The 21,570-nt window shown below is 35.6% G+C and overlaps 1 protein-coding gene across 1 annotated transcript; it reads right to left on the reverse strand.

The window, feature by feature from the left end:
* LOC18780078 (receptor-like protein 12) lies at nt 11,981–14,915 on the reverse strand. The gene is made up of 4 exons (XM_020562321.1): nt 14,576–14,915; nt 13,270–13,853; nt 12,372–13,059; nt 11,981–12,237 (listed from the first exon to the last, which is right to left on the reverse strand). The coding sequence occupies exons 1-4, from the start codon at nt 14,913–14,915 to the stop codon at nt 11,981–11,983; spliced, it is 1,869 nt and encodes a 622-aa protein (XP_020417910.1).

The following is a 21,570-nucleotide window of genomic DNA, read 5'->3' on the forward strand; positions in this document are numbered from 1 at the left end:
TTCATTCGTTTTGGGTTTTATTTTCGTTTGCGAGTGCTTCCTCTCTCTAGACACTGTCTCTCACATCTCACAGACAATAATTTGGATGTCTTTCTCAAAGAGAAATTGAGCTTACTCGCATCAAATCTATGTCCACAAGAAGAAGCTTGTCAACTAGCCTTCTCACTTCCTTGATCAAGCCTGATAGGACACTTAGTGCTTCTGAATACTCCTTGCTTTCCATCAAAAGAGATGCAAGCCTGGCCTCCACTCGCTGTCGAAGGAAAGTTCGCTTCTCAGGGAAATCTGAAGATCAGATGTGCCTGATCCTCTGCTTGATTTTCTTGGCTAAGAAGATCCGTCAGATTTGTGATAGCCTCTTCCTTTATCCGTAGAGCTTCAGAAGAAGAAGATGGGTTTCAAGAATGCGATAAAGAATAGAAATGGCTTCAGAATGCGATAAAGCATGAGCAATCGAATCAGTGCTTTGAACTATACTTTGAACTATACAAGTCAATGCTTTGAACTATACAAGTCCTGCAGAAAGATAAAGGACCAAACTGTTAAAGAAACTGAAACTGTTAAAGAAACCCTAAACTAACACGACGCAATATTTGTTTTGCGACGTGGAATCTTTTCATTTAACGTCGTTAGGTTTAATATAACCGACGTGGATTTGAATTTTTAAATTATGAATAGAAATTTTTTTCCCGTGACCTTTCAGTTTATTTTTCAATTACAGTGCGTTATAAATAGAGTTTTTTTTCCGGAGGAAATTTAAAATGAAGGAAATTAATGTTCTGGAATATGTAAAGTTTCTTTTTTGGATGACAGATTTCAATTCTTGTCATTAAGTAGATCTACCAACGTAGGATAAGAAAATAAAGGGAAAAATTGTTAACAAAAATTCTTATTAAGACGACGGTTTAAATTAAAGGTACGACGTATAAAATGAATAAATACGACGTTAAATTTTATAGTACGATTTAAAGATAACGTCGTAGAACTATACGAGAATGACGTCGATATATTTATATTTTCCGTCGTTGTACATTAATTTAATACGGTGATATTTTGTATTTTAAAGCCGTGGATTTGTTTGTAATTATACGGCGTCTTATACGAAAACCTCGTCGTGTTATTTTATGAGTAAAAACGGCGGCTTTTATTGAAATCGTCGTCTTTACTTTCTACGTCGGTCGATTCATAACTTCTGCCGTTCTTTGTTGGCTTTGATTTTACACTGCGGAAATCTGTTTCAAATAGACATCGGTTTTTTAATTAGGTACGTCGTTGTTTTTGAACAGCCATTTGAATCTCCATTTTTAGTTGTCTAAGGTGGTATTACACGACGGTGTTTTTAGAACCGTCGTCTTTTTAAAAACCACGACGGTTTTCACTTAGACCGTCGTTGTTTTCTGGTCGTCTTTTTCACTTTTTGTAGTAGTGATCCAAGTAAATTTATAAAACTTAAGTGTGTGTATATCACAACAACACACTAAATAAAGAACCCTAATAATGACTAAACAGGAGAGATCAAAGCAATAAGAGAGATTCGCTTCGCTTTGTTCATTAAATAGAAAGGCCAAATTGAAGGGGATATTCTAAAGCAACTTTATTAACATGACACAGAAGATATGTGCTCAAGATTGTTGAATTTCTCGAAATTTAGATAATCTAACTAAATAATTTTGATAAAATAACTCGAAAATTAAAAATCTAACATGTTGGTGAAAATGATCAATCAAAGCAGGTGTCCAGTATCGTATCGATCCAAAAGAGAACGGTGTAAAAGTTCAAATTTTTTTAAGAGTAATTGTAGCAAAAGTATATTTTAAACAATACTTAAATTTTGATGAAAAACACTCTATTTTATTTACCCTTGTAGCTTGACCGTGGTTACCTTCCAAAAACCAGTTAACAAATGCTTTGCTTTTGTACTCTAAAAAAATACAAATGCTTTGCTTTATTCTATGTTGCACGGACACGGATACGAGACACGAAAATTGTCAAAAAATTAGGACACGACAATTAAAATAATAATTAATTCTCAATATTTTTTTTTTACTTAATTAATTCTCAATACTTCAATGTCACATAATTCCATAACACATAATTCCATAAAACAAAACAAATAACTCATTGTTCATCATCCATAAATAATAATTAATACACCACAAAAAAGAATCGTCCTTCTTGTTGCGTTTCTCTTCAAAAAAAGAAGGAGAAAAGAATCTTCACCTCACCACCAAGTGCAACTCTTCTACCGTTGCAACGGAAGAAACGAAGTGAAGTTGATGGCTGATACTTTCGTGAGATTCATTATTCTTTTTCCACTTTCAACCCATCTTTTAAAAACTATTTCAAATCAGTCCACTAAAGTTTCAAAAATCCGTTTAGACCCCTACTTTTATTTTCAAAATTTCAATCTGGTCCCTGCCATGTGTTGACCGTGTCGGTGCCATTGACCGTGTTGGAGGCGTGTCGGGAGCGTGTCGGCGTGTTCGACACTCCAACACTCTAACATTTTAAAATGTCCGTGCAACATAGGCTTTAATATTCAGTAGACATGTGCTTTACTTATAGAGTAGAAAGCAATAATGAGAAGGGAGAGAATTATTTTAAAAAAAGGGCTAGGACCACCTTTGTAAACCCTCAAACAAGCTTTGATATGCCTTGGCATTGAAATGAGACCCTCCCCTGTCCCTAAATATTTTTTTCACACAGAGAAAAAAAAAAGAAAAAAGGGAGAGAATTATCTGTCAACACAAAACTAATTTTTCTTCTACCATCCGCCCGCATAAAGGTGGCAGTGGCACGTGCAAGTGGTGTTCTTTTGTACGTTTAGCATGGATCTATCAAATATACAGTTGGGCTGGATTTCATGAGCATACCGCTGTTAACACTCAGACACTCCAGCATTTTGGAGTGTCCGTGCAACATATGCTTTATTATTCAGCAGACATATGCTTTACTTATAGAGTAGTAAGCAATAATGAAGGGAGAGAATTATTTTAAAAAAAGGACCTCCTTTGTAAACCCTCAAAAAAGCCTTGATATGCATTGGCATTGAAATGAGACCCTCCCCTGCCCCTAAATATTTTTTTCACAGAAGGGAGAGAATTATCTGTCAACACAAAACTAATTTTTCTTCTACCATCTACCCGCATAAAGCTCTAATGTGGGAAATAGGGTGGCAGTGGCACGTGCAAGTGGTGTTCTTTTGTACGTTTGGCATGGATCTATCAAATATACAGTTGGGCTGGATTTCATGAGCATACCGCTCTTAACTCGTTATATTTTTCTCAACAGATTAGGAGACCAATTTCATACACAGAAAGAGATTATATCTTTCCAAATTGTACAAGAAGATGGACCACAATCCTATAAATACAGAAAAACTATTTGATAAGTGATTTATTTCAGTCGTTACAAGCCACAGCACATCATTATGGCAAGCCATGTTCATGGTCTAATCTCGCAACTGATATATTAACCAAAGTCGCTGAACGTCTCTCATATTATACTCGATGTCGTTTTGGTGCAACATGCAAAAGTTGGCGAGTTTCTCTGGATGGGGTTCAACAATGTGCAATTATGCCCCCTTTAATTCCTTGCAGTTGCCAATATTATGGTCAAATCTTTAGCATAGTAGTGGAGATCTTTGATCTTTCATCCAAGGAAACTTAACACAAAAGTAATTAGGGTTTAAGCTGATATGTTTATTCTTCTCTCAATGAGGGATATATATACTATATACTACATACAGAGTGGGTACAAATAGAAAATATTTACAAAATCTCGTAATTCTACTCAAATTAGATAATTACAATAAAATACAAATTCTATTCTTAATAGGAACGTCGACTTTGACTCACACAAACACTCTCCCTCAAGTTGGTATATAGATATCAGTAATGCCCAACTTGTCAAGTGAGTCTTCAAATTGGCGTTTTGACACGGCATGGGTTGCAAGATGCTCCGAAGAAGGCACAAAAGGTATAGAAATTAACTTATGCTCCAGCTTCTCCTTAATGAAATGCCGATCAACTTCTACATGCTTAGTTCGATCATGTTGCACCGGATTGTTAACAATTTGAAATGCAGATTGACTATCACAGCGAAGCTTTGTAGTAGCATCCGGTCTAAACCCAATTTCAGCAAGTAACCATCTCAACCACAGTATTTCACAAACCCCTTGGGCAATCCCTCGTACTCATATTCTATAGAGGACTCAGACACAACATTTTGCTTCATGCTAGGCCACGTAACTAGATTACCGCCAACAAAGTTGAAGTAACCTGACTCGGGTTAGCACATCCTAGGGGTGCTTTAACACCCATTATCTTAAAGTCAACTGACTTGAGCACATTGATTTAACACCCATTACATGAGTCTTGTAGAAAGCTTGATAAAGTTAGAATTAAAAATTAAAATTTTTTTTTAAAAAAAAAGGGTGGAAGTGGTGAGCTCTGTATGCATCTTGTATGTGTATTTCTCCTATGTTCGTGGCTTGTTCTTGGTTGGACTTTTTCTTTGGTATTAAGCAAGTTTAGTCACATAACATGAGATTGGCCTTTAATATTTGCTCATTTGATGGACTTTATTTCTCACAAATACTTTTGATTCTCCATTTTATTAACCTTGTGTTTGATTAAACCTTTGTGATTTAATTTGCCTTAAATCCTGAAAGGCTTTGCTTCAAATGCTTCTAGATAGATATTGGTATTGGCTCTATTTGTCTATCCTTATGCATAGTGTTGGCATGTACTCATGAATTTTTTTTGACATGTATGGAGTAATCTTGGTATAATGTTCAGTATAGTCGTTGGTGTTTAATTATGGTCTTTTTTGTTTTTGTTTTTTGTGTTTCAGTTTATGCACCTTTTTTCATCTTTTTTTTCTTGGGTGCTACAATTATCTTCATCCTTGACATATCTTTAGGGGTAAGAGTTATTGTTCAAGTGCACAAGATGATATGATCATGTTTATTATTTTTCTTTCACTGGTGTGTTTTTCTTGATGTGGTAGCTTTTAGTTTTTGTTTAAGTCCTTAAAAATAAATTTTAAAAAAAAAATGAAAGTTTTTGTTTTCAAACATAGTGTCATTTTATGCTTCTTGTTAAATTGTGCAGCTAGGCTTTGCTTCAAGTTGCACCTTGAGCTTCGCATGAATATCAGAATTATTAAGACGAACACATGATAAACTGAATATGAGGATTGCAGTGTCATTATCAATCCTGTCAGTTGTAGACCTGTAGCACAGCATGTTCACAAGAACATTTCTTTGGAAATATGTATGACAAAATGAAGAGCAGAGGACATGTAAACAAAGAGGTAAGTATCATGTATTATGTTTACATGATTGAACCTAAAATTGTGTATGTTGTTCTTGTACGTGATGAATGGATCTTGGCTATGAAAGATGAGACTTTTGCACCCGTTGAACATTTGGAATTGGTGAGGTTATTGCTCATTGTCACTTATCAAGCCAAATGGACATCAAAAGTATTAACTCAATAACAAAGAATCATCATGTTAGTTTACATCAAATCCCTAGCAAGGAGTTTAGTTACCCATAGCCATCTTAGAAACAAACAATATACTTATGAACATAAAGTACAAAGTTTGAATTAAGATTAAAAAAAACCCTTAGATGAATCCACTGTAGTTGAACTCCTCCTTTGGCAAATCTTGAAGGCTATGAACGGCTAAGAAAGTGAGTATGTGAATTGAGTGATTTGAGATATTGAACAATACGCTAGGGTTCCCCCCTCAAAGCTGGTCCAAAAGATAGCTTCTAGGTTTTGGAGAAAAGATAGGAATTAAATCCATCTAGAATAGGGAATTTGTTCTCCTATTGTGATTAGGATTTGACCTTTGATGCACTTCCTTTGACAAGACCAAAGGCAACCAATCCCAACAAAAATAGCTAACTTATAATTGAATTAACACAATATTTTGGTGCCTCATAACTGCCCAAGGACGTTCCAAAGCTTGCTTTCCAAGAATGGTAACTTGTGATGCTAAGTTATCAAAACTCGCGCATAATTCCAGCACTGATCCACTGGTACTAAAACTGATGTAACTTCCTGTAGAAAACCCGAAATCACGAACCTTAAAATTCTCCAGAAACTAGACTTCCAGAACCTTCCAAGCATATAAATCTGTAAAGTTGACCCATCTGCACAGGCAGTTTCTTGAGTTCCAAATAATTGCCTTCTTTGCTCTTTTTCACCATATTTTTCTCTTTTTAGCTCCAACTCAACTTTAGGGACGATTTCCTACAAAACCTACACTAAATACATCAAAACAACCAATTTCACATAAGAAACTAATGCAAATTATAGGATAGGGTATAGAAAATGAACACAAATATGGAGTTATCATTGAGTAAGTTGGATATAGAACTTGAAGATTGGGTGAGGGTGGATTGTTCTACCTCCTTAGGGATACGATCCTATACAATATTTTCTTACCTGGTTAAGTCTGATGGGAAACTCTTATTGGCACTTTATCATCACGATCGTGGCTAAGGTTATTGGCATATTTACCAGCTTGATTCATCACGAAAAGATTGGACTAGAGTTAAAACTTTCGGAAAGAGAGTACTGTTTTTGAGGCATATCGTCGTCAATTACCAGTCTAGCAATCGGGGTGGCGAGTGAATTTGCACACATGATATTTTGGTGCAACTATGATGGTTGTTACAATTCTTATAGATGCAAAACAGAAGGAGAATGGAGAGGTAATAAAAGATTTTATCATTTTGATAGCATAGCAAACATAGATTGAACCTTCTGAATTTTTGGATGATGATATTTAGTTTTCATTTTATTGTATTCATATACTATTGATTTAATGTTTTTTTTTTAATTTATATATTTTTATTTAAAAATTTTGGGATTGCATTCATAGTTCATTCAAAAAAAACACTAGCCACAAAGGGCCAAAATGCTACTAGCCAAAAATTTTGGGATTTTATGTATGCTATTTTGTACTTTTGTACTCTTTTTTATACAAAAAACAACACATTTTGAAACGCTTTCTTAGCCTTTAGATGTACAACAATCCAACTCTTGAAATGTATTTGTCAAGATTTCACTATTTTATTAATAGCATTAACTCTTGCACATAAAACGAGACAGTCTTCTCTTTTGTACTCATCCCCACTATTTTCTTTCTTTTCAAACTCTATCTCCTCACTCTTTCTCTTCTTCTAAACTTTTGATTCAATAAATAAAGCAATGATTATGAACAAATCAAAGTATCAAATATTGACCAACGAAGGGTGGTTGAGCTAGTAAAGATCATTCTTTTCGCTATTAAGGCCTAGGTTCAAGTCCTGATGGTGACAATTCCTCTTTGTGGGTAATCTGTAAAAACAAAAAAAAAGGAGAAAATCTCCTATATAAGTCCTTTTTTGGTATGTCATGGTCCCAAAATGGGTAGCCTCCCTTCCCCCCTAAACTTTTGTTCACAAAAAAAAAAAAAAAAAAAAAAAAAGTACCAGATATTGAAAGGTGAACAAAATGATAAGAATCTCAGCACTTACTTCTTCCTTCCTCTCTTTAACCTCTTTCCCGTTGGAACCCACTCACTGTAAAATCTGAAGCAAATTTAAAATTGAACTAGGCATGTAGTTTTTATTTGATTATATTTTTCACGATCATGACAAAGTTTCGGTGGTTAGCTGGCAATCATCCCTTAATTGAATTGAAGAGAACTTGCTATGTGTGACCATATCGCATATGACTTCAATCAAAATAGAGAGAAACTCTGTAACTAATTTTTTAGATAAATAATATTTTTCAAAATTTGTTAGAGCCTCATTAGCGAATTCAATTGTCACGTCCCCATTTTTCATTTGGACAAAAATTCAATGGATGTCCAAAGACCAGTTTGAGTGCAAAATAGAAATCCTCTTCCTCTAGAAATGTACTGCAAAATCCCAATGTTAATTTTCCATTTCTCTTGGCCACAAAGGTGGTGGAACTTTTGATGGCCAAGGAGCAGAGTCTTGGAAAAACAATGATTGCAACAAAAATAGACAATGCAAATCTAAACACATTGTAAGATGATTTAATCCTACCATGTTATTTTATATACTTGAAAATCTTCTTGTGTCACATAGGAGCATTTGAGAAATCTTGCTCATTGATCAATTCTTGACTTGATGATACGTGATCCAGATTCACAGCCTGACAATATAAACATATTTGATTTGTTTTCTTAATATATGCAGAATTTGAGGTTCCACTTACTCACCAATTCCAAAATTTTGGATGTAACTTCAAAAGATAGCAAAAATTTCCACGTCAATCTTTTGAAGTGCGAGAAGGTTGAATTCAATGGATTTACCGTCTCAACACCTAAGGAAAGCATGAACGCAGATGGAATTCACATCGGTCGTTCAACTGGGATCAACATCACTGACACAACCATCAGAACTGGGGATGATTGTTTTTCGATTGGTGACGGTACCAAGGACCTCCCCGTGACCAACAGGGGCGGAGCTACAGCCAGGCCTGCCATGGCCCTGGCCCCCCCACTTAATTATTAATCTCTTGTAATATATTATAAAATATATGATATAGCAATACAATTACTGCAATTAGATTAGTGATGGCCCTCCCAGTTGAAGATGAAAAACCTAGTAGAAGTGATTTTGAAATTTTGGCCCCTCCATACTAAGAATCCTAGCTCCGCCAATGGCCACAGCGTGGTAGACTTTGTTGGCGGAACAATATGAAATATGAATTTAAAGATAATAATAATTCTCAACAAAATTGTAATAATCAAATACAATAACAAATTTAAATGTAAATCAACAAACACATGTAGAAATACTAACAACTTTAGCGATTGAGGCTTGCAAGAATTGCAATGTCCTAAAGACAGATTTCGCCCCTATCCTTGTGCTCGCAGTTCTATAGGTGTCCATCTCCCAGAATTTAACAATCGATAATCCTAAATTGAAGCACTTCAATTTAAGACTCTGGCGAACCAATTATATATTTGTACTCTCAAGACAAACGTCAGAACTATTTAACAAAGAGATGAAATAAAGTATTAGGGAATACTCTATTTTTCACGAAAGAACCTATATCCATCTTTTTGAAGATCTCCAGGTTGATGAAGGGTGCTTGATTTATATAAAACTCAATCGACCCTTTGATAAAACAACGTATCTATGAATTAGTGTAAGTTCAAGAGATTCAACCTTTGCATCATTATGCTTTGAAAAGCAATAGGCACAAATCTAAGGAAGCCGACCAGTTAGAGAGACTGGTCTAAGACAAACTTATTTTTCATTCACTATAGAAATTAAATATTATTAAATAATATAAAATTTCCAACAGACTTTTTAGCCGAACACACAACCTTTGTTTAGTCACAATGGTGGGCTCTTTCTTTTGGGGTACAATGGCGGGCTTAAAGCCTATAATGTACGGAAGAACCTAGCTCTATGTTGAAGCATAAAATTGAATAAAACGTCCCTACTCGAACCTTATGGAAAATGTATAAATAACAATAAGAAACAGAGTTTTTCAACCCCTTGAAAATCATTTGGTAAAGCAAAAAAGATCTGAACTTATCCACGACATTTGACGTAAGTTCCATGTCAAAAACTTCACAAAATACAACATATAACAAGTGTTCGTTTAACATTACTCATTTTAAGTTATAATTACTTTCTTTCATAGTTTTGAATATCCATACCTTTTGGTTAAGGAGAAAAAACCTGCTTTTTGGAGGAAATCGCTGCCACATACAGCAGTTTGGAGAAGTGGGTAACCGGTGTGGGTTAATGAATATTTTAATATACTATCCTTGTGTCTCTTTACAATTTACATCACATATCCTTCATTCCATTCAATCTTTAATTCACCCATTCTGTCCACTTATTTTTTCCCTCTTAACTAATTTATCATTTCACTCTTCAATTATTAAATAAACTAGCCTCTCTACACGCGCTTCCGCACATGCGAGGGGTTTTTTTAAAAAAAATTTAAATTTATTTTAGAATTAAAAAAGATAATGGATATTTGTGTTCCATAAAAATAGGATCCATTATTTGAATTTTCTTTTAATTTTAATTTTTTTTAATACGAAAAATTATGAATTTACCATATTATCCTCATTTAATTAATAATTTCAATTCTTAATGTTTGCATTAACCAAGGGCATTTTCTGGTATTTTGAATGTTTCACCATTCTCTGCCTTTTGCTTTATATATATATAGATAAATACCTTGGTGGGAGTGCTTTTTTTCACTCTTCAAGTATGTTTTGTACCCTTTTTTTTTGGTTGCTGTAATTATTCTTGATGTTTTATGTTTTTTTTCTAAATTTTCTTGACTTTCTCCTCTGAATCGTTTTCTGGGGCATTTGGGTGAATGATATATGATTTGGAACATGGTACTTCAAAGACAAATAGTTTGGAGCATTCAAGGACAAATATTTAACTTTCAACATAATATTTTGTTTATTTTATGATCGAAACAATTTTTTAGGTGTGATGGTTAAAAAATATATTTGTCAAAAGCTAGGTGGACTGCTAAACGGTTAGAAAAGGTGGCTGACACATATCCAGCCGAAGTGCTCTATCCGACGTGTAAATAACGTCTTGTGAACTAGTGGCAATTTTGACAGCAAGAAACAAAGACTTTATTTCAATTATCGAGAGTTTTTTAATGAATGGGCCCCACCTGTTGTGTATAAGCTTGCATATGCTTTTCTCTTGCCATATTTTCATTGTTTTTCATTTATTCTTTAATAAAATAATAATTTTATTTAACGGTTCAGGTGAACTAAGAAGTTGTCCATAATGTTAAATTACCACATAGGCCGTCAAATACAAATTTGATGTTTTTTATTTGACATTTCCCTTAGAGATGCTCTTAGAAACTTAATTCTGTACTAACATCAATTTTAGTATTTAGTTTACCAAACGCCAAACTCTACTTTCATTCACAGCTGATTTCTCTTATAGCAAATTTGAAATTGATTATATTTACAGCATAGCAATGCCAAACTGGCTCTAAGTGATAGATACAACTTGCCTCTACCTGTAAGGAGATATTCATCATTTCTGTGAATCACAATTTGACACATATGCATAAATAATTCACTAAAAATACAAAAATAAAAACTTATGAACACATGTCACGCTGCTATTGGTAGGAATTTAGGAGGTCCTACTTACATGGTAAGGAAGGAAAGTATTTTCCATAAATGATTTTACTAATAATAACATGAAGACCTTTTGTATAAAACCTCACACCTTCCGAACTATATGCAAGTGATTAAGAGCAGTTAACTTCGCTTGTATAAATAAATAAAAAAATTTTAAAAAAAGTGAAACTATGGAGACCAAAAATGCAGTTTGGCCTTTTCATTTTGGACTGAAACTTGTTCATTTTTTTATTTTTATGTTGATCTCGTTTATGTTTATGGCCATCTAGATAACACAACATCGAATAATTTCTCATCACATACAGAGTAAACATCATCTTACATTGTGGACCATTGAAACTTTCATTTTGACCTAACCAACAAATACTACAGCGAGCGTTGTTTTTAGGGCGTTCATTGTCAACTTCAGCATTGTTTTGTCAATTATTTGGTCATAGTCTCCAACAACCAAAAATACATTGTCAACGAATTTGTATATTGTTCCCTTATTTTTCAGTTGCGGACTAATACTACTTGCATGCTATTTACTCTACTGATTTAACAATATTCTTTTCCCTTCCTTTTACTTTCTGGAATGAGACGATTTATGGGAGTATATAAAATAGTTGAGGTAAATTACGTGTGTACTGATTGAATTGATTTGTCAACTTGACAAATTACAAGATGCATAAGCAAGTGCCACTTTGACAAAAGTAAAGACGAACCTCTTTTGGAATTCATGTATATTTGACATAATACAATATTTATAAGAAATGAAAATGATATGCAATATGAAAATATATAAACTTTTGGAACAGTTTCTTCAAGCACGTCGTTGTGTGATTTTCACAGTTTTACGATGTTGCTTTCTTCCTATCACTTTCACAAGCCAATTTGGTTGTCCATTAGAGAGTACAAGATATGCCACAGAAATTCCAATTACCACCCCAGATGCATACCCCATCAACACTACCTTCCAATCAAAACCATTCCAGTGCTCCAAATCACCCTCTTGTCTGAATGACGATGGTGGTGATTGATGTGCACCACATGTTTTAGAAAGTGGCAATCCACACAATCCTGTATTTCCACTATATGAATCATTTTCAAATGTATCAAATTGCTTGCAATTAGGTATGGGCCCCACAAGTCGGTTTTTTGAAAGTTAAACCTTGATAGTGATGTCAAGTTTGCCAATTGCCCTGGAATCTCACCAACAAGTCCATTTGAAGAGAGATCTAACCATTCAAGATTGCTCAATTCGCCAAATGAGGGTGGAATTGTACTTGTAAGCTCATTATTTGAAAAGTTAAGCCCCTTCAATGATTTAAGCTTACCGATAACGTTTGAAATCTCTCCTATAAAACTGTTGTTTGAGAAATCTATACTTGTGAAGAAAGTTTGGATCTTAACCATTTCAATTTCGAAGCCTTTAACTGTCACTACCACGGTGTCATGATAGTAGCCCTCTCCCATATATTTCAGTTCATGTTCTTGTGAGTTTATCATGGCAGCTAAATTTTCAAAATATTTTGTTGGCAAAAGACCGTTAAACAGATTGTGGGAGAGGTCCATGATGCACAATTTTTGGAATGGAAACTTAGATGTCGGATTTCCTATTGCACCATGGAATTTGTTAGACCTCAAGATAAGAACTTGCAACTTGGGAAGAGATTCCAGCCAATTAGGGAAGGTGTCATGAATTTTGTTGTTTCCCACGTCTAGAACTTCCAAATCTCTACATGTGAGCAAAGATGGCGGCAAGGGTCCTTCCAATTGATTTCCATCAAGGCCAAGATTTCTCAAAACATTTCCCTTAGAAAATGTCATAGGAATCATGCCATCAAATTTATTCTTCCTCAAATCCAAAACAGAGAGGCTTTGACTGAAGTCTCCTAAGCACTGATGAATTTTACCACTCAATTTATTATTAGACAAATCAAGGATTTGAAGTCTACTCAAGCTGCAAATGGTTGGAGGCATCTCTCCAGTCAATTGGTTGTTTGATATGAAAAAGAAAAATGTGGAAGGTGGTGGAATTGGAAGCCCTCCTTGGAGTGAATTGCTGCCAAGGTTAAGATATCAAAGGTTTTTCCATCGAAATTGTCTTACAGCACCTGTGAAAAAGTTGTAAGAAAGATCCAATTGCCTCAACGAATCTTTAACCACAGCCGACAACCATTTGGGAACCTTGCCTTGAATTTTGTTGTGGGAAAGGTCTAACGTCTCCAAGTTTGGTGAGGCTCTTAGAAAGTATGGGAACTCACTTATGTTGCAAGACAACAAAGCTAGGATCGAAAGTTGAGGCCAAGTGTTGTTACTGAAATGGTGGAAACTCAAGGATAGATGGTTAGAGGAAAGATTAAGGTAAGAAAGACTTTGGAGTTTTGAAAAATTTTCAAACTCTACAATGCCACTCAAGTTATTGGATGATAGATCAAACGCCGTAACCTTCTCAAGTTCAAAGATTGATCTTGGAATCAGGCCGTGCAGCTTGTTATCACTGAAATCAAGTCGTGTCAAGGAATGACTAGATTGGAATTCAATGATGTCACCGCTGAGTTGGTTGCTTCCCACGCTAAGAACCTCCAATGATGGCAAACTACCTAACCAAGATGGTATTGTTCCGTTGAGTAAGTTCTCAAATAAATCGAGCTCGGTTAAGTGTCGAGGAATAGGAACCACCTGTTGTTTTTCTGAAAAATCATATAAAGAAGAGATCAATGTCGAGTTTCTATCAACTTCTGGAAACTAACCGACATAATTGTTGCCACTAAGATCCAAGTTAGTGAGTCTCTCAAACTTCAGAAGCGACCATGGAATTTGGCCTCCAAAACCGTTATGTGAGAGGTCCAACTGCATGATTTGTGTGAGGTTACCAGGTAATGCAGGATATGGTCCTACAAAACTGCAATTTCTGAGAGACAAATCTCTCAGAGACTTTAAATTTCTTGTCAGATGATGCCAATCTACTGAGATTCTAGTATAAGAGAGCCGCAAGGTTTCGAGTGAACTGCTCCAGTTAGACTTGGGGAAATAACCTGTGAGATTACGGTTATAACCTAGATATAGTGATCGAAGGTTTGGTCGGCGGAAAATGCTTTCTGGAAATTTTTCTTGCAAGTTGCACCTAGAGAGTCTAAGAGTGTTCAAAGAAGAAGACAGATTGTTGAAGGAATCAGGTACAACTGATGACATGTCAACAGTGTATAGATTAAGCTCCCTAAGATTGGTTAGGTTTTGAGCAATTCTGTTGAAGCTAAGAGTATCTAGTCTTACACCAGGTAGCGAGAGATTGAGTGACACTAAGTTGGAAAGGTGGGAAATTTCTAGGGGGACTGGCCCATTGAAATTAGAGAAAGAGAGGTCAAGGTAAGTTAAGTTTCAAATCCACCAAACTTGGACGAAATTGGGGAACCTCTGAAATCATTATCCGAGAGGTCTAACCTCTCGAGATGGTGAAGAAAGAATAAGCTGCTATTGGAATGGATATTGCCTTGAAGGCCACTAAGACCAAGGTTGAGACCGATCACATGACCAGTCACCTTTCCACAAGTAACTCCACTCCATTCACAACAATCCTTGCCTTTCTCCCAAAAAATTGTCCCATTAGAATAGAAGGAGTTCTTGAATTGAAGCAAAGTAGAGCTATCGTCAGGATGGCATAAATGCCTTGAAGACAGAGAAGAGGAAGAGTTAAATGATGAACATGTATTAAAGAGCATGAAGAGGAGGCACATCCATGACAACCAAGCCATCTTTCTTTCAAAATCCCAAAGTATATATATGTTTCTACTAAAAATGTTATGAGCAACTCTATACTGGATATGTTGATATTTATAACAAGCTTAATGAATAGTAATTTCTCTTCTTTAGAGATAGCAAATTATTAATGCCTGACTAAGTCCACAGCAGCCATTCCGAAGACTTCGTCTATCTCTGTTAGCGTCGCGGTAAGGTTGTTCTCCTGCAACAAAAGTTTCCACAGTCCTAATTGACCTTAATTCTTGGTCTCATTGTGCTGATAATTGACATTGCGGGTGAAGGTCTGCGTCTCTATTCATCTAATTGGAACAAATTTGCAGCAAGTCATTTGGTCGTCTTTGGTGTTGGTAAACTTAATTTCTGCGTGTTAAAATGGGCACCTTAATTTTCAAAGACTTCAGACGAAAAATAAATAAATAATTTCGAAGACTTGCTAAGCGGGAACAATTAATCAAAAATTAACCATCAGAGTCGTTCTTGACGTTTTTGCTTGTCTTTTCAGTTTCTGTCTCCACTTGAATGAGCATTTGCTAGGCCTTAGGCCTTTAGTCCAATATCTGAATGAACTTTCATAGCAAATTCATACAGGAAAAAAAGGAAAAACAAAAAGAAAAAGAAGCAGGGTCGATAAAGAAAACAGCACTCTCAAGAAAAAATGGTTTACTGCACAAAACAAACATGTTAATGTTATACATTAATATCATTTGGTAGAGATATAATTCTTAGCTAGCTGCTACACCAATTTGAAGTGCTGACAATTGACATTGAGGGTGAAGGCCTGCGTCTATTCATGTAATTGGAAAAAAGCCAACTGATACAATAGGGAAAAAACCTAACTGATACAATACTACATCAATTACATGCACAATCAGCATCTCAACACAGAAAAAAGTAAAAATTTCGGAAAAAGACTTAGATCTGAAAAAATACATACCTCAACATTGATGCAAGCTCCAATCTACCTCCAAAAACCACAAGAAATCGTGACGCAGCACAGAATAATGGGTAAAGGGAAATCAAATGACAACCCTAAAGTTCGATGAAGAGTTTTAAACTCACTTTGATGATGCGTTTTAAAACACGTCATAGATAATGACATTTAATGACGTGGATTATCGACGAGTCATTAAAACTGTGTCATAAAAAGACATTTTTGTTGTATAATTGATGCTCAAGCATGATTTTCCATCAATTTTCTGATTTTGAATTTCTTCCCTTTTCTAAATTTTTTTGGTATGAACAAGCCCATGTTTTTTTTCTACATCAAATCGAAAAAATTCAATAACATGGAACGATCGCACACTAAGAACCTCAACTCGCACAAAAAAGGGAACAGAAAAATCGCACTCATTAGCTATGTGAAATCGGTATAAGAAATTGAAAAAAAGAGGAACAGAGCTCAACCACGCAAAACAGACATATGAGTAAAATGAATGAAACGCACAGTTTTGGAAATATATACCACTTTTTTGTCAATAAGGGCAAAGTTGTACTTTTTCGAACCCAGACGAACAAAGCCCATAATACATGGGCACTTATTGACTTAAAACTAATAAAAATATCAAATTGTTGTGAAATCAAAAGAATTGAGGAGAGAATTGTTGTTCTCTCTTTTATTATCATTCTCATATCTGTTTTCAATTACAACAAGGAGGAAGCTTCCAATTGGAGGAAGCTTCGAGGAAGCTTCAGGTGGGCTCCACCTAATATATTTACAACACTCCCCCTTGGAGACCACAAATGATATGGAATATGCCTCGTTAAAAACCTTGCCAGTAAAAACCCAGTGGGACAAAAACTGGTCGAAGGAAAAAAAAGAGTACATAATCATGTGTAACATAAAATTCTGTGCGCGTGCGACACTGCCTCGTTAAAACCTTGTCAGGAAAAATCCAGTGGGATAAAAACCTGGACGAAGGAAAAAGAGTACAGTGTTTGAAGATCTTTATTGATAGCACGCTCCCCCTGATGCTTGGCAAAATATCTTTGAGTCATACTGTTTATCACCTTTCTGAATATCGTAGTTCACACTGCTGCTGTGAGTCAATCTTGAGTGACACTGCTGCTGTGAGTCAATTTTGAGCGACACTGCCTCGTTAAAACCTTACCAGTAAAAACCCAGTGGGATAAAAACCTGGATGAAGGAAAAAGAGTACAGCGTATGAAGGTCTTTATTAAGACCTTTCTCCCCCTGGTGAATATCTCCCCCTGGAAAATTTAGGACTAGATTTTGTCCAGTAAGCGACCATTAAAATTTTCATAGTATACCCTAAGACCCCTGAGCGACACTGCCTCGTTAAAACCTTATGGGATAAAAACCTGGATGAAGGAAAAAGAGTACAGTGTGGAGCTGAGCTCTATCTGGTCTAGTATACTTCCGGAAAAATATTTAAGGACCAACGGATAATCCTCATAAAAATGCTTCAATACTTTCTTAGTATAAGCAAGAATCTCGTTGGCACAATGCTCGATCCTTAAGTCGAGACAAATATTTCGTGAATTCTGCAGAATCTTTAATGTGTTGCAATCACATCAATGTACTCACTGAGGTAATTTATGCATATTAATATTGAGTACAAATTTTGTGCTTCAAGCACATGTCCTTTAGGGACTTGCTCTATGCAATGTCAATCCTCTCAACGGATTTTGTTTAAAAGGGATTAAACTTTATGACACATTAAATAGCTTTAACCCAGTTATTTATACATCTTTAGGGAATCGCTTCTGGCGATATGCTCCGTGCATTTAATAACCCTTAAAGATAATATGTTGGTCTCCGTAATTGTGTAATAAGGGGGGCACAATTGAATCTGTAAATATGGAGAAAATCCAACATTCCTTGTTTCTGCCAGAAACAGTGTGTCATACAAAGTAGGTATATTCCCTTTTATTCCGAACACCCAAGTATAAATTTCAGTATTAACATCTTTTGGGGTTCGTACTGTGGGTTTGTTCTTTCACGTTCATTCTCATCTATAATGGAATTACCTCTTTCCCTTTTGGCCAATGATATTGTCGACATTTAATAATTGAACGTGGTTCCAATCAACACAGCCCATTGATGATTTGAGTAGCTACTCCAAAATCAAAAATTGCCATTTATCAATTCATGATCCCACCATTCTCATGTGCATGCGCATGCATCAATTATAAGCATTTATTTGCCTTTTGGTACCCAAGCCACTTCATGGGGCTTTTATTATGTGAGAATGTGGATTATAACCTCCAATGGAGCGTTATTTTATAGTAGGGCGTGAAAAATCTCCATTGAGGGAGTTGGAACATTTAGAACCCATATATCTGTCATGCTACAGGCATGCCACAGATTAATACATACATGTCAATTAATTTATGGGACTTTAACCCGTATTATGGGACTTTAACCCATATAATTTGCTACGCATTAGGCGTGCATAATATCAATATTGACATGTCAAAGGATTGTCCTTTCGGGACTTCAATCCATATCATTTGCTACGCAACAGGCGTGCACCATATTGATCACTGCTATACCCATATTCTGTTCTTATGAGACTTTAATCTGTGCAGTGTATTATCAATGTATCCAACTTACAATCTGTAAAACTTGCGTTAATAATTCATGGATACATACAAGCCATTCTTTTGGAACGGACTTATCTCCCCATTTGGTTACCTTTCAAGATAAAATATCAAATAGGTATATAAGCATAAAATAACACAAGTATTGCTTACATCCTTAGGTGGGAGAAACTTTTCTCAAGTATCATTCAAGCTCATATCAACCCAGTAAATATAATGTAGCGCTTGATGATCTAGTTATATCCTGCAAAAGCAAAAATCACAACTCTTTTGCCTCTGTCAAAACAAATAACCCTCATAGTTAGGATTACGTCATAGATTCATTCTTCAGATGTTCATTCTAAAGAAATAAAATCTCTTATGAACAGAGAGTTATAAAAAGAGAAAAAATGCAAAAATAATGTGATATTGATTGCAAGAGAAAGGTAAGCAATCAAGGAAGGAAGCTGGTGGGAGCAGACAATAAGCTCTCATATCTCCAAGTCTAGAAGGACCTCAAGAGATTAGAGCATAAGGCCGCCTTTACAATTCCCTGATCTTGCAGAAACATGATCAGGGATAGTCTTGCTTCCTGAATGGATGATCAGAGATAGTCTTGCTTCTCAGGCATATTAAGTGCTTACTGATAAGAAAAACAAGTAGATATCGCATCACTAGGTATGGAGTAAACTGGATGTCTTCTGCAAAGAAAATTTCGTTAGTAACACATTTATACACAAATACAATGAATAGGTAGAACCGGTGAATTTCAAATTAACCATAGGAAAATTGCGAGATTCTCGGAATACTTTTGAAAAAGTAGTTCCGTGAAATCCGTAAAGCAAGATCGGCTTTGAAAATAATACTTGAAAACGCCGAAAGTGCCGACAGGCATTATTAGAGGCCACGTGAAGTTTTGGACTCTAGGAAAGAAAAAGAGAAATATGGGGATCCGAGAAGATATTGGGATCCTGAAAAATAGTAGCCATATTTCCTCTTATAGATATTGCCTTTGCAAAACTTGATTGGAGCAACTGCGTTTCAACTCAACTTCCTTCATTTTCTGAAACTTTAGTTTTCCTAAGGCTTTCTTCGAAACCTTCTTAAAAATGGCTTCCTCTTCTTCCTGCCCAAATTATTTCAATTTAAATGATACTTCCACAACTACCAGTGACGCCCAAGTTTGGCGTCCATCCTTGTATCCAAAAATCGTCATCTCACAGTTAATGATTCTGTGATGATGAATGATGCTACTGCTGTCATAGTAGCTAGGAATTTCATTACTTCAATGGATGAAATGTTGTTGACGGGGAGATCAGAGGAAGAGGCTATTGATGACTCAATGGCTTTTAGCATTCAGAGTGCTGTTTCTGTTTCTAACATGGCGGATCGTTTGCGTGCCAGAGCAAACAAGGTTGAGAATTTAACAACTGAAAATTCGTCTCTCCAAAGAATGCTTCATGAGTCTCAACAGGAGGTTGAGAAACTGAAAGGAGAGAATAATGCCTTGTTGAAACTGGTGAGTTCGTATTCTGTTGATACACTGAGAAGGCTAGACATGCTGCAGGTCTCCAATGAAAGAATTTTGGGAGACCACGAGAAGCTCATGGCTAAGCTTAAGAGGCGCCGTCCTCTTCCTTCAGAGGCTTCCAGAACATAATGTAATTTTATAGATTTTACAGGGCCTGCACCTTCATTGCAGGTGGAAAAATCTATCTGTTGTATGTTCCTGTAATAATAATTGCGCACATTCTTAAACTTGCAATTGTGGTTTTTACGTCTTTTCAAAATGACGGTTTGGAACCTTGTGCCTTATAGGTTCAAATAACCACATCGACTCTCCCAAATTTCATATTTCAACGTATGAAACTTTTGGCCTGTGATAAACACAAACTCAGAATTCATTTGCCCTTTTTAAATGAATATGAAATATGGATTGAGTAAAAGCCACGCTAATATCTCATATATTTGGGTTCATGAGCTTCCGGCCCAGATATAACAAAATATGTGGGGAGCCTCAATTCATCATTCTCTTATGCCAAAGAAATATGTGGCGTACCACAATTTGCAATAATACCTCAAGGGTTGTCCATTTAATTGTTGGAACTTCAGGTTCTCAACACTTAGATTTTGAACCTCAAGTTAAAATCACATGTTCTCATGGTATGGACATTTTTTACAATTTTCTGTACATATTTCTGGACTTCAAGCCCTTACATAATTGTCCATATTTTGAGGAACTTCTGGCATCTCATTTAATTGTTCATCCATGAGTTTAAGGAACTGCAGGTTCTCTTTTGTATATAGTGACGGTTTACCCAAAATGGTTCATATGCATACGTCACTATTCATGTGAATAGTACTATTTATCAAGTCATGAATACGTATCTATTCATCTGCCAGTACAGTTATCATCAATGTGTACGGCACTATGAACCAATACGGTACTGTTACATCATTATCCTTATTTACATGTCAGGAATCAAGGACCCTTAAGTCCGATCACATGTTTACAAATACAGTACCGGAGAGACTGCCAGCTCTCATATTAATATCATCATCAAGGATCTTCAAGTCCTGATGTAATTGTATGATGAGGATCAAGGAACTTCTGGTCCTGATCTGCATACTGTAAAAACTCATCATACAGCACAATTAATCCATAAAATAAATTGCGGATAAATAAATTACTGGTATGGACGATAAACCCGCACCATACTTTAAATAAATTAAATAGCTTGCTGTATGGACGTTAATCCCGCACCATACTTTAAATAAATTAAATAGCTTGCTGTATGGACGTTAATCCCGCACCATACTTTAAATAAATGTAAATGTGCGGTAAAGTAAACGTGCTTGTGTGGGCACTAATTCTGCTCCATACATTTAAATACAAGTAAAGGCGTGGACGATAAACCCGCACCACCCTTTTAAATAAATACTGTTGTATGGGTAATAAACCTACACCATACAGTAAATAAAATAAATGTGCGGTAAAGTAAATTTGCAGTAAATTAAACGTGCTTGTATGGGCACTAATTCTGCTCCATACATTTAAATAAAATTAAAGGCGTGAGCGATAAACCCGCACCACCCTTTGAAATAAAT

Source organism: Prunus persica, chromosome G4 (genome assembly GCF_000346465.2).
Source record: "Prunus persica cultivar Lovell chromosome G4, Prunus_persica_NCBIv2, whole genome shotgun sequence".
NCBI classification, from domain to species: Eukaryota; Viridiplantae; Streptophyta; class Magnoliopsida; order Rosales; family Rosaceae; genus Prunus; species Prunus persica.

Excerpts from the sequence above, each read along its gene's own strand:
- LOC18780078 (XM_020562321.1), bottom strand. The coding sequence starts at position 14,915 with ATGGCTTGGTTGTCATGGATGTGCCTCCTCTTCATGCTCTTTAATACA. Across the intron at positions 13,854-14,575 it reads CTCGGATAATGATTTCAGAG|AAAAACAACAGGTGGTTCCT; the intron begins GTTCCCCAATTT and ends ATGATTTTTCAG. Across the intron at positions 12,238-12,371 it reads CTCTTCAAATGGACTTGTTG|GATTGTGTGGATTGCCACTT; the intron begins GTGAGATTCCAG and ends GTGGAAATACAG.